Here is a 16,715-nt window from a genome sequence, read left to right as displayed (position 1 = left end):
TAGGAAATGTAATGGCACTTCAGAAGTCAAAATTGCACTACAAATTCTATTAGCATAACGGGCAAAAGCATCAAAACTAAGGTAAAACCTCAAGTTCTGCAAATCCTTAACACAAAAAGCAATGAGGCACGAGAAACACTTGTCCGATTCCGGTTCGAGTTTCCCATTAACGGTAACTCTTCTGGAACCTGGCGCGAGCACCACGACCACCGAACTTCTTGGGCTCGCACCTTCTAGGATCAGCCACGAGCAGAGTCCTGTCGTACCTGCATCAAAACCGACCCAAATCAACCCCCCAAAAAGCAATCGACAATCCACCCAAAAAAGATGGCATTTTTCGATCCGTTGAGAGCAAAACAATGGCCGAAAGAGAGAAAAAATTCGCTGAGCTCCGGCCATTTCCCGCACCTGACCAAGATGTCCTTGATCTCCTTCTTGCTCTGCTCGTCCACGAACTTCTGGTAGAAAGCGACCAGGGCCTTGGCGATGCTCTGGCGGATGGCGTAGATCTGGGAGGTGTGGCCGCCGCCCTTGATGCGGATCCTCATGTCGACGCCGGCGAAGCGGTGGCGGCCGAGGAGGAGGATGGGCTCGTAGGCCTTGAAGCGGAGGATCTCGGGCTCGACGAGCTCGATGGGGACGCCGTTGATCTTGATGAGGCCGCGGCCACGCTTGCAGTAGGTGACGGCGACGGCCGTCTTCTTGCGCCCGAAGCACTGCACCGACTCGATGGGAGCCGCCATGGCTTAGGGTTTTCTCGGCGGAGGTGGAGAGCTAGGGTTCGGGAGCGAGGGAGACGAAGGTGTGGGAAGGTGGGGGAGAGAAGTTGTTTATACGAGGATCCGGCTAGGGTTTTGGTGCCGTTGATCATAAAATGCCATCGGATGTGTTGGTTATTTACAACATTACCCACGGAAATAGGCTTCTCGGTATTGGATAATTTTGGTTATTTATTATTGTCTATAAACTCATGTACTTATTATAAAAAAAATCCAAAAAAGTTGCATTTTTATTAGAATATAGTACAAATTAAATTATAGAAATTCAAAACATGTATGAGTATGACTATTTTTTTTGTGTGCTTTACTAGGGGTGTGCAAAAAACCCGGTACCCGCCCAACCCGCCCAGGACCGCCCGGAACCGGACCAGGACCGGTGGGTTCTAAGGGTTTCGGTCCGGTTCCCGGTTCCAATTTTTTGGAACCGGTGGGTACCGGTCCGGTTCCCGGTTCCGGGTGTGGAACCGCCCACCCGTCCACCCGGACCGGACCGGTATAATATATATAATATAATATTTTTAATTTTTAATTTAAAAAATTCAAAACCCTAAATCAGGATACTCTCTCACAATACAAGCTCACTCAGTCACTCTTGGTCGACGCCTCTTAAGTCTCAATCTCCAATACTCTCTCCTCTCCGACTCTCACCGTCTCCATCTCCATCGCCCGATCTCCGTCTCCGTCGGGTCCGCCGGTCTCCGTCTCCATCTCTTCCACTGCGACTGCCAGGTCTGCTCTCTCGCTATCTCTCTCTAGCCGGTTGTCCTTTGCATTTGCTGCTCTCTCGATTTTACGCGGGGTGTGGCTTCGTTTCGCTGAATGTGGGGGTGTACGTGTGCGAAGAAACCCGCGCACTTTCTGGGCTTTGGATGTTATCTTTGCATGAATTCCTCTTTCGCGTGTTTCGATCGCATCTCTATTTCGTGTGAATTCCTCTTTCGCATGTTTCGGTGCTTGATGGCGTCTCTGTTTCGTGCGATTCTCGACATGGGTTGGTCAAATTCGCCGAGTTTTCCTCTGCATTTCTTCTTCTGGGTAGTGGGTTGTAAATGGGTAGTTTAGTTGGAGAAACTACCCATTAAAAATCATTTACAAAATGATGCACTTAGATGGGTCTTCGGTAGCATCTCTGTTTTATGATGGTAAAACGGGTAGATATGTTGGCAAGCAAGCAAGAAAGTACCAAACATGGTCTATAGCAGGATATTTGGTAGCGAAGATGATGCTGGAGGATCCTTCGCACTTGGGAATAATTTCCCTGGAAGAGGACAAGCAGATGAAGCCAGTGATTAAGAGATCTTCTTCTTGGACTTGCTGAATAAATCTCGACAGTAGAAAAAAAGACCAGAGAATCGAACAGAGAACACAAGTGAGATTAGCTTGTTCTTACGCCGATATTCTTTTGGTGATTTGCATCTTGTAGGTTTGTTTTGAACCCTTCTAAAAGTTTGGTTTTGTGTACAATAGCAACTGCTAAATTGCATCAAGCTTGCTGAATAAAAAGAAAAACATTCTGGTACTTGTGCAGTTTTATAAATGCTTGCCTTGATTATGAGCCATGCTCTCCTATCTCACGAGTGATTCTCAGTTTTATACTTTTGTTAACATGGTAGAACTTTAGGGGCAAAATTTTGGAACATCCATGCCCAAAAAGATGCTTTCTTTTACCAGTCACTAGTATGTTCAAGCTGCTGGTGTTCTAGAATTGGTATTCTTGGTATTTTATGTTCGATTAAGTTTGCTATGTTGGTAAATTTCTTTTTTTTTTGTGAAGTATTCAGTTAACAAGTGCTTGGGATCTCTTATATGGTCTCAATGTTTTTTCACCTTCAAGCCTGGTTGGGAGACTTAACAAGACCCATCAAGCCAACCCGTCAAGTTTTGTCACGGCTACGCCGTGATCGACGTCGTTTTTTGCGTTTCGGAGTCGTTTAAATGGGTTTTCTGGCTTTAGTTTTGAATCTTGATGACCTTAAATTTTATCCGTTAATGACATGTTGCTTGATTTGAGCAGGTGATCTATTAACATGTCAATGGAAGTAGAGAAATCCTATGATGAGAATCATGAGATAACACCAATAATTGAATCAGAATCACTAGAACATGGAGGAGGGGAAGATGACTTTGAAGAGGCATCAGATAAGGTATCCGTTTCTTGTCCTCAGTCTAGTAAGCGAAAATCAGTAGCTTGGCTTCATTTTCGTAAAGGCAAAACTGACGCGAACGGGAAACTTGAAATGTTTTGCAATTATTGTGGGACCAAGTATTTGTACCATGTTGATAATGGCACTTCAACTATGTTGAAACATTTGAGAAAGTGCCCTAAGTATCCTCGCAATATAGATAAGAAGCAAAAATTGTTTGCATCACATACAGTATGTGGGAATCAAATGATAAGGAGAAATACTAGTACTGGAAGTGCTAGTTTTTTAACGACATGGAAGTTTGATCAGGAGAAATGTAGGGAAATGCTAGTTCGAATGATTATAATTGATGAACAATCATTTTCGATGGCTGAGCATGTTGGATTTCGTGATTATACCAATCAATTATAGCCTCTCTTCAAGCATGTGTCGCGATTTACGGTGGCTAGAGATTGTATGAAGTTGTATTTTTGTGAAAAAAAGAGTTTGAAGGCTTTCTTTCATAAGCTTAATTCTAGAATTGCACTCACGACCGATACATGGAGTTCCCTTCAGAATTTGAACTATTTATGTCTCACCGCACATTTTATTGATGAAAACTGGAATTTGAACAAAAGAATCATCAATTTTGTGGTGTTGCCTAGTCACAAGAGTAGGGATATTGGGAAAATGGTTGAGAAATGCATTTACGAGTGGGGATAGAGAAAAAAGTGTCAACAATCACTGTGGATAATGCTAGTTCGAATGATGTTGCCATTGGTTATTTGAAAGAAAAGTTTGCAAGAGATAAACTTTTGATCTTAGATGGTGAAGTTTTACACATGAGGTGCACGGCTCATATATTAAACTTGATTGTGAGGGATGGCTTAGCTGAGGTACGCGATTCTATTGCACGTATTCGTAACGTTGTTAGGTATGTGAGAAGTTCTCCCATGAGAGCTAAAGCATTTCAAGATTGCATTGAGAAAACAAGGATCACTTATAAGGGTTCAGTTTATCTTGATGTCTCCACTAGGTGGAACTCCACTTACCTAATGTTAGACACCGCCATAAAGCTAAGAAAAGCTTTTGAAAGGATGGATGAAGAAGATATTTCTTTCTCAACTGAGCTTAGCTCCGATACTCCAACTAGTGTTGATTGGGAAAATGCCATTATTCTTTGCAAATTTTTGAAGAAGTTTTATGATGCAACCAACAAGATGTCTGGGACTTTATATATCACTTCAAATGATTATTTTGAGGGAATAGCTTCTTTATTCAATTATCTGAAAGAAGCGGCGAAGGCTTTCGATCCTAGGGTGAGAGTTATGGGTGCGAAAATGAAAGATAAGTTTGACAAATACTATGGGAGTTTTGAGAAAGTGAATATGATGGTATTGATTGCTGTAGCATTGGATCCTAGAAAAAAAATGAATTATGTGAGGTATTGTTGTAGACTCATTTATGATGATATTGCAATAGTTGATGAGATGTTTGACAAGGTGAAGTTCGCCATGGAACGTTTGTTTAAATTTTATGAGAAATCTTCTCTTGGGTCTTGTGATAAGAATTTGGGTGGTCAACTTTTGAGTTCTACTAGTGCTGGTAGTAGTTGCGATCCTTATTGCGATGAGGGAAATGAAGGGGAAGATTGCGGTTTGGATTTCTACGTGCAAGAGCCATCATATGAAGCCTTTCTTCATGAGGAGAAAAAGAAGTCTGAGGGCAACTTATCTGAACTCGATCGGTATCTTAAAGCTGAACTTGAAGAGGCTCGCGATCTTGACATTTTGATGCGGTGGAGCATGACCAGTCAAAAGTTTAAAATTCTATCTTTGATGGCTCGAGATATTTTGTCTGTTCCTGTAACTACTGTTGCTTCAGAGTCTACCTTCAGTACATCTGGTTGTGTGCTTGATGGCTTTAGAAGTTCTTTGACTCCTAGAGTCTTGGAAGCTTTGATTTGCACTCAAGATTGGTTGAGAGCGGTTATCGAGCCGATTAATGTTGAAGAGTGCATCGAGAATGCGGAAAAGTTTGAGTTGGGTAATGCCATATCTTTTCATCTTGTAATTATTTCGTATATCTAATGAGTGAATGCTTTATTTAATATCTTCTTTTTATTAGATATGGATCATGTTAGCGTGGAGATTAACAGTACATAAAGTTTACAAGTTGAAGCGAAATGAATATATGTGGTGAGATTTTTCAATAATTGTTTGATTTCAATTTGTAGTTCTAATTTATAACTAATGTTGTGTGATCATTTGCATCTATACGTATTGTTGTTTTGTTTTCAGGAGGTTGGAACTTGGAGTTTTAGAGCACTCAAAGCCTGAGAAGTTGTTTGCTGCTTTTATTCATGCGTAAGTTCATATTCTTCAATACAAAGTGTCTGTAAATTGTAAACACTATTATTTCAGAATTGTTTCATCTATACTTATTTGTTTTCACGATGTTGGAACTTGAAGTGAAAGAGCTCTCAAAGCTTAATAAGTTGCTTGCTCTTTTGATTCCTGAGAATAGGAAAGTTGTTGTTGTGTTTACTTGCTGACTATTGTGAACTTGTGGCAAACTCCCATGTGTGATATATAATATAAGCTACGGATGTATTTGATGTAGAGCTTGTGAAGTTGTGAACTTTGTGGGCGTTGAAGACCATATTGCATGTGATGTATCTAGCAAGGATCACCTAGAGGGAGGTGAATAGGTGATCTTAAACAATGTTTATCAATCTATAGCGGAAATGATTGATCACAGTTGAGTCTGAATAAGATTCAGATTCAAAACAGTTTATATAAACAGTGCTTCTGAAAAATTTCAGCTTCTGCATCTGCTTCTGAAAATTTCTCCGTCTGCGTCTGAATAATTTCAGCTTCTGAGTCTCAGAACTTAGATTATGTGGGTCTTCAATAATGTATTTACCAGTTTGTAAAGTCTGAAAAACTTCCTTCTGAGCTTCCATAATATATATACATTCCTGGAATAGAATAGTTCAGAATAAGTATCAGATTTACAATAACATTGAAGGTTTTGTCAACTTCAAAATCAATAGGAGTTTTCCTCAACAGCATGTTCCCTTTATTGACATTTGCTAGTGATTTGGTCGTGAAAATGCTAGTCTTTCTGTGAATTTCCTTGCATCTTGTGGGTTGCAGTCTTGTTATTGAAAGTGCTCGTCCCGCTCGCTGCTAGCCTTTTGCCGCTCGCCGCGCTCGGTCCGGTCCGAACCCATTGGGTCGGTTGGTCCCGGGTTAAACCTGGTACAAAAAATGAAAAAAAAAATTATCGGTTGGTCCCGGGTTGACCCTGGACCGGACCGAACCCATTGGGTCGGTCCGGTCCTCGGTCCTAGGCTCAATAGGGTCGGTCCTCGGTCCCAAAAATTGAGGACCAACACTGTGCGGGTTGGTCCTAGGGTTAGGGGGTGGACCGGCCCAACCCGGACCATGCTCACCCCTATGCTTTACAATTGCCATGGTTAATGCATGAAACTTTATATATTTATCGATTACGAATTATTTTTATTAGATTACGAATTAAACACTTATGGAGAAATTTACGCCAAATGACTCGATTGTAGCCGTACAGAAGATAAAAGAGACCTTATTAGGTTTTGCCACTTGGCACCACGTACACAAATTATTTAGACATATAAACATGGGGAAAATGTCATTACAAGTGTGGCAATTTTCGTACGGCGCATACTTTAATATTTTCGATAGATCACTTAAATGCCATCTTGATAAAAATATAATCACTTAAGTGTCATCGCCGATTTGAGATGTCGAAAATCCGATATGGTAATATTTCATCATTTTTTGACTGACGTAACTCGCCAGCATTTTTGAGTTAGCATAAATGCCATGAACATGTTATTCAACATATTTGCTCCAAATTTAAATCATAAGTCAAATGAGAAACCGCGAATTTCACCACTTATCCACCCACCATTGCAATATATACCTTCTCATAAGGGAAAACCATGGGGCTTGAACAAGAGAGAAAGAGAGAACAAGCGAGGAAGAGCAGCGCGGATCGAGCGAGCAAGCAAGAACTAGCAAGCGAGAACAACAACTGAGAGAGAGAGCGGTGAACAGAATGATAGAGAGAGATTGAGTTGCTTTACTGCGTTTTGTGATTAAAGGCAACATCATTGTCCACATGATCTTTCTTCTTCTCCTTTTTATAATAAAGTCACATTAACATTTTATTAAAAACATTGTGTAAGACTTTTTGTCGGACTTGGTTGCTAGAGTCAATTAATTGATCGTTTTTCGTCTGACATGACCTTGAAGTAATCGGGCAAAAGGTTTTGGTACTAAAATGAGTATCGTAAAAAGTCACGAAACTATGTCCTTTTCTCTAACATGTTTCACCAACTCGACGATCGTAGCTTAAATTTTCTCTTTTTATCATACGAGCATATGAAACCTACATGAATTATTATCTGTGCGATCCATCTGCAGCTCAAGCGCACGATTCAGCAACGATCCATTCATGAGGCCGACTTCGAAGCACCGCCACTTCACGGATCAGATATCTTCAACAGCACCGAGAGGGCTCGGATGGAAGAAGTACAACATTGGACGTTAAAGCCTCTTTCATCACTTGCCTTTCTCGCCGTTTCCTTTGTTCTATCTAGCTTTGGCTGTGCACTTTCCATCACTGAAATGGTGTGGTCGACCATCTTTTGCAGAAGACTTTTGCATTTTAGTTATTCGTGGGAAGAAGTGAGTGAAGATGAATCGCTCAACTTTGACATTGTTTGTAGGGGAAGTAAGGAGGGGACATACATGTCATTCACGAGATCCGATCGTTTTGTACTCCTCCACGATGATGTTTAACAACGACTTCACGGTCATGTCAGCATTTCCGTCCATAATTTTGAAACATATACTTTACGCACCAAATTTGCACGAAACAAAATTTAGGGATCTAATTAAATAATTTGAAAAAGATTAGGGACCTCTGTTGCCTTTATTAGTAACTTTTATTCTTCATTCTATATGGTACTTTATAGGGTTAATACAACGAAAAATCATAAATTTGTATATTTGTGGTAAATTTACCCCAAACTAATTTTTTGACCACAAAAAATCTCAAATTAGTACATCTGTGATAAATTTACCCTAAACTAATATTTTGACCATAAAAAATCCCAAACTGACAATTAGTTTATGTTAAATTGGACTAATATCACAAAAAATTACAAACTCATACACTTGTGACAAACAGAGTAAAACCCCAAATTGGTATATCCGTCAACTGTCACTTGTCATTTAAGTCAACAATTTGACGGTAAAATTTGACAGAAACGAATAGAGGGTAAATTCGTCACAAGTATATCAGATTGGGATTTTTGGTGATCAAAAAATTAGTTCGGGGTAAAATTGTCACAGATGTACTAGTTTGGGGTTTTTCGTGATATTAACCCTATTTTATTTTTAAAAATCTACTTATAGAGACAAAATGCATGTGTCAACAATAACTTCCTTGCTACTAGCCTTCATTAGACCTTGAAGATGATTGACAAAATTAAAGTTGAAAAGGAAAATAAAAAAACTAATAAAGAACACAGTTAATGACAGTGTAAAGCAATTTAAATTGTGGATTTAATTGGAGAAAGAAAAGTAAAGCGAATACTCAACTTAACAATTAAGTAAAAAATTTATTTTCCCGAGGTGGCGGCTTAGAACGCAATAAAACTTTTTCTTGATATGAGTAGAGGCCATTCTAACAATATACAATCCGAGGTGCCAATTTTAGAATCAATCTTTAAAAAGAGCTTATTATAATATATTTATATAGATAGATGTGGATTTAATACGAGAAAGAAAATTAAAGTTAATGTGCAACTTAACAGCTAAGTAGGCAATCAATTTTTACTAAGGTGTTAGCTACTTTTATTGATAATGGTTAATATCACGAAAAATCCCAAATTGATGTATTTGTGACAAATTACCCGAACTAATTTTTTGATCACCAAAAACTCCAAACGGGTACACATATGACAAATTTAGTTCAAATTAATTTTTTGACAATCGAAAACCCCAAAATGGTACACTTGTAATAAATTTACCTTCCGTTAAATTGGATTAATACGATGAAAATTCACAAATTGGTAAACCCGTGACAAACGGATAGGTAAAACCCCAAACTAATACACCTGTCAACTGCCTCGTGTCATCCAACTCAGAAATTTGATGATAAAATTTAACGGAAATTAACGGAGTCTAAATTTATCACGGATGTACCAGTTTGGGGTTTTTTGTGGTCAAAAAATTAATTTGGGGTAAATTTGTCATATGTGTACTAATTTAGAATTTTTCGTGGTATTAATTCTATTAATAAAGCAACAAAATTTTTCTTGCAATAAAGAGAGGGCCATCCTAGCAATGTACAATATTCCCATGTGTATCTTAGAAGCAACCTTAGGGAAGAGCTTGTCATAATATACTTATCAAATATTATAAAAAATCTCAAATTAGTAGACAAATTTATCCAAAACTAATTTTCGTTTAACAAAAAATCTCAAATTGGTACTCCATGACATATTTATCATAAAACAATTTTCATCTCAAAAAAATAATATTCCTAATCCAAATCTATCCTTTGTTAGTGTTCCCTCCAATATCCCATTAAAATACATACTCATCACGCACAAGTGCCAGAGGACCACAAGACGGATTTAACGCGGAGAATGACAGATTTGACATGGAATATCACGTGTCTTGACACACATGGTCGGTCAAATCGTAAGGAATGAAAATGGATAAATATGAACTAAATATGTTAGTTTGGGTACATATATAATAGGGTTAATACTATAAAAAAACTCCAAATCGGTATATTTGTGACAAACTTACCCTAAATTAATTTTTTGACCACCAAAAAATCCAAACTAATACGTTTATGACAAATTTATCCCAAACTAATTTTTTGATCAACAAAAATCCCAAAATTGTACATTTGTGACAAATTTACCCTCCACTAGTTTTTGTTAAATTATATTAATACCATGAAAAATCACAAACTAGTAAATCCATGACAAATGGAGAGTAAAACCCCAAAGTGGCACACCTGTCAACTACCACGTATCATCTAACCCAGCAATTAGATGGTAAAATTTAACAAAAACTAATGGAGATTAAAATTTGTCACAGTCTACCAGTTTGGGATTTTTGGTGGTCAAAAAATTAGTTTGGGGTAAATTTGTCACAAATGTACCAGAAGAAAGACACTAGAAAAAGTTGTGTACGGCGCTCACTTTAGTGCAAATTTTTTTTTTTGAACACGTAAGTGCCAAATTTTTTGAAAAATGCTCATTTCAGTGTCAAGGCTGATCTGGTTGGCCGAAAATCCGACATGGCCTTTTTTTTTTAGTTTCTTAAGTTGATGTGCCTCGCCGGAGAGTCTAGTCACCATCTAAACCCTAAAACGATGCCGTCTAGCACCTTCCGCCAATTAAGAGTCAAAAATCCCCAAATTGAAAAAAAAAAAAAACCTCAATTTCAAACTCTAATCGGCCATTGAACCCAAATTCACTCCCTTATTTCGGTTTGTCCCCCAAAATTACCAGCTCAATATTGCAATCTCTACTATCATCATCCCCACGATGTTACTAAGAACTCTTTTCCCCTCCCTCGGAGCCCTAAATTTGTCCTCAGAGCGCTAATATTTCCAGCCAATTAAGTAAGGGAGAGAAGATGACAAACCTAAGTGATAATAGTGTTGGCGAGCGAAAGCGGGCGAGCGGCGATGGGCGAGTGACAGTAGGCGAGTACGGCGGGCAAGCAAGCGAGGAGTTGGTAGCGTTGTGCAAAAACAGGGACTCAAAGCCCTAATTTTTATCTGTTTTGTGCGACGTCGTTTTTGGCTAGAGGCTAAGCGACGTCGCTTTTTTTGAAAAGCCACGTACATCATTTTTGTACTCCACATGGACTTGGTTTTAAAAAAAATATGCCACGTCATTGTTTTTAATTAAAAAAGCCACGTAATCAATTTAGCCGGAATATCTCGCCGTTGGCACTTAAGTTATCATTTTTTCTCCAATTTGGCAATTAAGTAATCCGACGGAAACTTTTGGGATTAAAATGAGCGCCGTACGCAACTTTTGACACCTCTAGTATCCTTCTTCCCAAATGTACCGATTTGGTATTTTTCGTAGTATTAACCTTATATAATACTACGCTTCTAAACCTGGTTCGACCATTTGCCACATATATAATGGGTTAAGTGTACACATATCATATAGTACTTTATATGCACGCTTTCGATTGGCGCATTGTTATGATATCATTTGTAACGGGCCAACCGTTTTCTTGTAGGTCAAATCCCTGCTCAAGTGGTAATCCGTAGGACAGAAGTAGGTGGACAAAACGAAAGATTTGGCAAAATGCTAGCAGGGATTTGAGGAGACCCGAAACAAAACCAGTTCTTCCATAGAAGTAGGTTATGTACATTAGAAATCAAACCGTACGCAATCTTGTAATCAGCATGAGTTCATAATTCAAGCAGAACAACCAAAAGGTCATTATGTCAAGATGGAATACTAACAATGGTTAAGGTTTGTTGATCTCCAGCTAGGGCCCACCCTCCATTCTTGCCAATGTCATATCTTGGACAAAGATTGAGACCTCGTCCTGCTCCTTCTCTTCCTCCTGAGCAGCAGTCTCCTCAGGAAACTGATCCCGCCTTGTCTCTTGCTGGGCACGACTGTGAGCGCGCCCATGAAGCTGTTGCCAGATCTGTTGTGTAGCCCAAGGTATGCCTCCGGAGTTTGGGCAGGGACGTTAGCGACGACCAAGGCATTTAGTTTCGCCGCATTGGCTTCGCTTGCTATTTCTATATCCTTGGCAGCCTCGGGATCATCCTCGGCCAGCATCCGGTCACGCAGAGAGAGGCGCTTGTTCAAGCTCTTCTTGTTTTTGAAAGTATTCGTGGCATCGGAGCCCGGTAAACCTTTGTTCGAGAATGTCGGTTCCTGCGGTGGACCCAGAGCCTTTAGTTGTCTGCTGAGATTCAGAATAGTTTCTCGGCATTCAGCCAACTTGACTGAAGCTGCAGTGATCTCCCATCCCTGAAGATTTAATTGACATAAAACAATCAATTTGATTCAATCCTCTATTGTCTGAAGATACTTTCACCGTTTCAAATCCTAACCTTTTCCTCTCAGATTCAAGTACTGGTGTATTGATACAGGAAGTCTATAAAAAGATGTGAATGACTTACACTTTGTGATAGCATTTGATCTTGATTGGTACCATCTTTTGGAGTTTCCTTTGCAACACTGTGCTCAAAGTGTTAGAAAATCAGCCTTTAATTTAGAAAACTGCCTCAAAAAGATAAATGTTAAGCGGCAATCATCACCTTTCTAGCTGAAGTTGAAGCTCGAGACACATCGATTCTAGTTCCTCGCAACTGTTATTCTTATCCTCCAGTTCGACTTCCAAAGATGAGAACTTCTGGAAGACCTCATTGAGTTTGGCTTTGGCCACGGTAAGCTGGGTGTCAAGATCTTCGTTCATCGATTTCTGGTTTTCCATCTGATCCTCGACAATTCTCTTTGCCTCCTTCAGATTCTCCAGTTCCAGGTTCAGGCTTCTGATGCTTTCGTTGGCTTGCCGAAGCTGGGTCGTCAAGACTTTGATCTCGTTATTCGCCAACTGTAGCTTGGTTTCCACATCTTCCTTAGCAGTTTCCATGTTCTGTAACTCGTGTTTCAGTGTCCGGTTCTCTTCTTGCAGATTGCCCGAACACAATGATTGCCTCTTAGCCACATCAGTCGATTTGGACGCCAAGGGCAGAATGTCCTCGTAAACTTCAAGTTCCTTCGAATTCAGTGGCGATTCGGTCCAACCACTATGCATTTTGATCTTATGTCTCACACTGGAAGCGTGTTTTGGGGTGCTATGTTTGTCAAGGATCCAATGCAGAGTACAAGCAAGTTCTTCAGCAAATGTTTCTACACCGGCCTTATGATCCAAGAGATCATTACAGGTATGAATGAACTTTTGTAGGACGACTCTCAGTTCTGTGCTCTTCCACTGAAACACATGGATCACGCAGTCTTTTGGTGCGGGCCAGTTGAGTGATGAGGGAATCTGACTCTTTCCAAGGTCTTCAGAAGTGAGTGTAGACATCGGGTTGAATTTTTTAACCAGTCGAACAATTTTTTCAATAGAATTCGTCAGCTTTGATTGCATTTTTCCTCCCATTTCATCTCGAGTAGTTGCTTTACCCAAAGAGCCAATGATTGGAGATGCGATCGGAGACTTCCAGGTTAGGTAACCAGAAATCGGAGGACTGTCAGATTCTCCGGTGCACATAGGAGACGTCGTTGCTTGTGCTTCTTCGGGAGCTCCAGAGTTCAGTAACCCTAAAGCAATTCTAATGTCCTCTAGAATTTCGATCATGCCTCTTTTTGAAACCCGCTTTTGCTCCATGATTGCATTCAATACAACTTGCAGCCAATCAAAAGACATTGGAGTTTCCGTATTTTCCGATTGGATCATCTTGTTAGTGTCGCCCAAACTCGGGTCACCCCTGACTATCTCTTTACAGGTTGAACACGACAAACTTTCACTTCCTGATGGCGATTCTACAGAAACCATAGCCAACTTCTCCATCTCAGAAAAATCACTCATTAAGCTCGTATGCTTGGATTCCAAGGCATTTTTTACTTTACCGTTTCTGAAATGCTCTAGTTCTGAAATCAGTGCATTTGCCCATGATCCAGAACTAGCACTGTCTTCTAAATCAGATACTAGGGAGAGATCGTTCAACAAAGGTTCGCACGTCACCAAATCCTTGCATTGACCCTTCGAAAGGTCAGCGACCTGAGCCTCAACCTGCAGCAACCGGGAAGTCGTCCCGGCATGTGAGATCCTCGAAGAATGAAGTTCTGCATCTTTTATGGATATAATTTCTTTGAGAGTCTTGTTCTCCTCTTCTACATCATGCAGTTGCTCGATCAGGTAATGGATCCTATTGCTCGGGATTTCATGAGAATTCTTTCCTCTGACAATAAGGTCGGTTGTCAAGCCTGGCTTTATTTTTCTTCCCTCAGTTTGATCACTGCCCAGCATTTTCAGTTCACCCTTCATCCTTGCCAAAGCAACGGGACCTGGTAACCTTTTCTGTGTAAGGAGACGAAGTCTCTGACATTCTCCTTCCAATTTTGTGATTTTCTTCAGGGACTGCTGGTGCTTCTTCTTTGACACTTCAGCAGAACGCTGGCTATATTCCAACTCCTCATTGCGAATCACGAGTTCCTTCTCAAGCAAGCAGAACTCATACTTGAGAAAAGCATTTTCTTTCTCTGTACAATCCAATCTGGCCATTAGCGCATCGGATTCCGACTCCGCCAATGATTTACGTCTATAGAGATCTTCAATCTGTTTCTCTTTCGCCGAGATTTCGGCATTGAGGCAAGTGTTCTCGAGAGATAAACTCGCAAGCTTCTTATTAGCATTGGTTAGTTTCTCATCTGATTTCTTCTGTGCTTTTATAAACTCCCTCGATGCCTTGGCAATGGCATCATGTGTAGCCAGCTCTGCTTCTTCCCGAAGGGCATGCAGTTGCTCGGTGCATTCTTTCAGTTCAGTATCTAAATGGGTCAATCTCTCATTTGCAGCTGCTCCTTGCCTCAGAGCTTGCTCTAATTCTTGCTGTAGGAGAATTGCCCTTGCCTCGGCTCTGTCTTTGTCTACAAGTACATAAATGGTGAATAAATGAAAAAATCCAGTTATGGCAGGACCGAGATCTCGCGGAATATATTAGCAACTTGCACATAAATTGAAAAATGACAGAGAATGCTCTGACAGAGATATACATAAATTACCTGCAATAGCTTCTTCTGTTGCCTTTTCATGTTTCAGAATAAGCTCATCTTTGGCTTGACAGTCGGTGAGGATTGAATCAAATTTGTCGGAGAGGTCTTTGAAAGATCCATGGCCCTCTATTTCTTTCTCTGATAATATTGTTCGCACCTGTTATGATTGCAAACGAGAATGAATGACATCCTTCATGTAATTGACAGTTCGATTATAGGAAGACAAGATAATAGAGAGTTCCAACGATGCAAACGAAATGGGGCTTTGGCGAACAACTTCAGTGTACTCAGGAAACTTGCAGCTACCTTTTCTTCTGTTCTTTTGATCTTGTCATCCGCTTTGTCATTTGCAACAATGGTTTTCTCAGATGATCTTTTCTTCCAGCGCCAAGTCTTGTGATCCATGTTCTTTCCTTGTTCAAGGATAGATAGGTGAAAATCCAATGTCAACTAAATTTAGATCACACTCTCATAAATAGCATGTACAATACAAAACAAGAGACATCTCTTGTCTGGAGTCTGGACCTCCTACACGACTAATCTCTTCAAATCACATGCTTCGGTAAGACGCTTCATGAATCACCCAAAAACAAGAACTAGTCAGGTTAAAAAAATGCTTTGCGGAAGAATAACATGAGACAAGACAATTTCAGTTCAGAGTAGCTTCACATTGTGAATAACACGCGAGCAAAAGGCCATGGCGGATTCACGTAACGCTTCCTGGAAGGTCATGATACGAACTGCATCCTGTATTAGGCTCATTTCGTACTGTGACAAGCACAGACTAAACCAAAACGATTCAAACAGATGATGATGCTAACGCGAACTAAAAGCTAAATTCCATCCCATAAAGCAATGCCTCGTACTAAAAGTAGCTTGTAAGATAAACAAACAGTACCTAAACACAATTCAAATTCAAGAAACACGAGGACAAACTACCGTGAAAAAACCGATAGCCCGACAAGCTTTTGACCCCAGAATCCAACTATTTATGGCTCTGATTCAGCTGGGAAGCTTCTCATCCCAAATAGTTACTCAATCTAAGAAAAATCTAACCTAATCCATCTTTTTTTAACCGAGTGAAGAACTAGAGGCTGTCTTTCACACAAAGGAAATGCCAGACAACTGTGAAATGACTTGATATCAAAATTAACAACCAAAAGCAAGAGTCACGCTAAGTTGATCACAGCGCGAGAAAAAACAGACATGGGTTTGACTGAATTATAACCAAACTCGGACAAAACAAAACCAGATTATATACCCATCAGCAGATAATTCAAGCTCCGATCATGTCAGAAAAGGAAGAGCCACACACAAAATCACTCCAAGAAGCAGTCCCGCTCGGCGTTCGTTCTTACTCTTTCACTATTCCGCCAAGAGAGTCTCGCGTCAAGACGTCAACACTTTCACGAATCGCTCGCCATTTCCCAGCCGATCGGAAGAGGACGCGAGCGTTGGTGTGAAGAGGGCCGGAAGCAGCCGAGTTGCTGTCTCTAAGCCTGAGCGAGACGTCACTCTGACAGTGAAAGAGAGGAACAAGACTCCATGAAAGCACACTGAAGACGGTGTGTTTTTTAGCCGATAAGAAAAAATGGTTTTCATAGGATGCTATTGCTCCACCGACAACAACCACCTTGGACACTAATAATAATGCTAGAGAGAGAAAAGTATAAATAATCTTATCAAAAAAGAACAGAGATTATCACTTTCAGCATCGATGGACTCAACTCCCCCAGAAAAATATTGAAAGAAAAGGGTGCAAAAGGAAAAGAAAAGACAAAAGAAGCAAGAACAGGATACTGACCTAATTGGTGCAAGGAGCCATTAAGAGAGACGTTTTGTGGGGGGATGATACAAAAGAAAATATGAGACGTAAAGTGTTATTGAGGACACGTGTGAGAATCCCACATCAAGTATTTGGACTCGTTGGCCCCTTAATTCGATAATTTTAAACTTTCCTATTAATTGGGATCCGAA

General features: G+C 40.2%; 2 protein-coding genes across 5 annotated transcripts; both read right to left on the bottom strand.

The window, feature by feature from the left end:
- Positions 1-815, bottom strand: LOC115693105 (40S ribosomal protein S16-like). The gene is made up of 2 exons (XM_030620077.2): positions 409-815; positions 1-266 (listed from the first exon to the last, which is right to left on the bottom strand). Exons 1-2 carry the CDS (start codon positions 741-743, stop codon positions 167-169), a joined length of 435 nt encoding a protein of 144 aa, XP_030475937.1. The 5' UTR covers positions 744-815; the 3' UTR covers positions 1-166.
- A 10,506-nt stretch (positions 816-11,321) lies between these two features.
- Positions 11,322-16,380, bottom strand: LOC115693103 (filament-like plant protein 7). 4 transcript variants are annotated; one of them, XM_030620074.2, is made up of 6 exons: positions 16,000-16,380; positions 15,045-15,151; positions 14,748-14,895; positions 12,275-14,612; positions 12,137-12,194; positions 11,322-11,984 (listed from the first exon to the last, which is right to left on the bottom strand). In XM_030620074.2, exons 1-6 carry the CDS (start codon positions 16,001-16,003, stop codon positions 11,517-11,519), a joined length of 3,123 nt encoding a protein of 1,040 aa, XP_030475934.2. In that variant the 5' UTR covers positions 16,004-16,380; the 3' UTR covers positions 11,322-11,516. The 4 variants fall into 4 exon arrangements, with proteins under 4 accessions (XP_030475934.2, XP_056163778.1, XP_030475935.2 ...); XM_056307803.1 differs by having other exon boundaries at positions 15,045-15,146; XM_030620075.2 differs by having other exon boundaries at positions 16,097-16,380.
- Positions 16,381-16,715: the final 335 nt, after the last annotated feature.

This window comes from Syzygium oleosum, unplaced genomic scaffold (genome assembly GCF_021117445.2).
Source record: "Syzygium oleosum isolate NSW1041296 unplaced genomic scaffold, Sole_v2.1 Sole_v2.60, whole genome shotgun sequence".
Classification (NCBI taxonomy): domain Eukaryota; kingdom Viridiplantae; phylum Streptophyta; class Magnoliopsida; order Myrtales; family Myrtaceae; genus Syzygium; species Syzygium oleosum.
This window is presented reverse-complemented; position numbering and strand designations above follow the sequence as displayed.

Excerpts from the sequence above, each read along its gene's own strand:
- LOC115693105 (XM_030620077.2), bottom strand. The coding sequence starts at position 743 with ATGGCGGCTCCCATCGAGTCGGTGCAGTGCTTCGGGCGCAAGAAGACG. Across the intron at positions 267-408 it reads ATCAAGGACATCTTGGTCAG|GTACGACAGGACTCTGCTCG; the intron begins GTGCGGGAAATG and ends GTTTTGATGCAG.
- LOC115693103 (XM_030620074.2), bottom strand. Across the intron at positions 14,896-15,044 it reads TCAAAAGAACAGAAGAAAAG|GTGCGAACAATATTATCAGA; the intron begins GTAGCTGCAAGT and ends CAATCATAACAG. Across the intron at positions 14,613-14,747 it reads AACAGAAGAAGCTATTGCAG|ACAAAGACAGAGCCGAGGCA; the intron begins GTAATTTATGTA and ends ATGTACTTGTAG.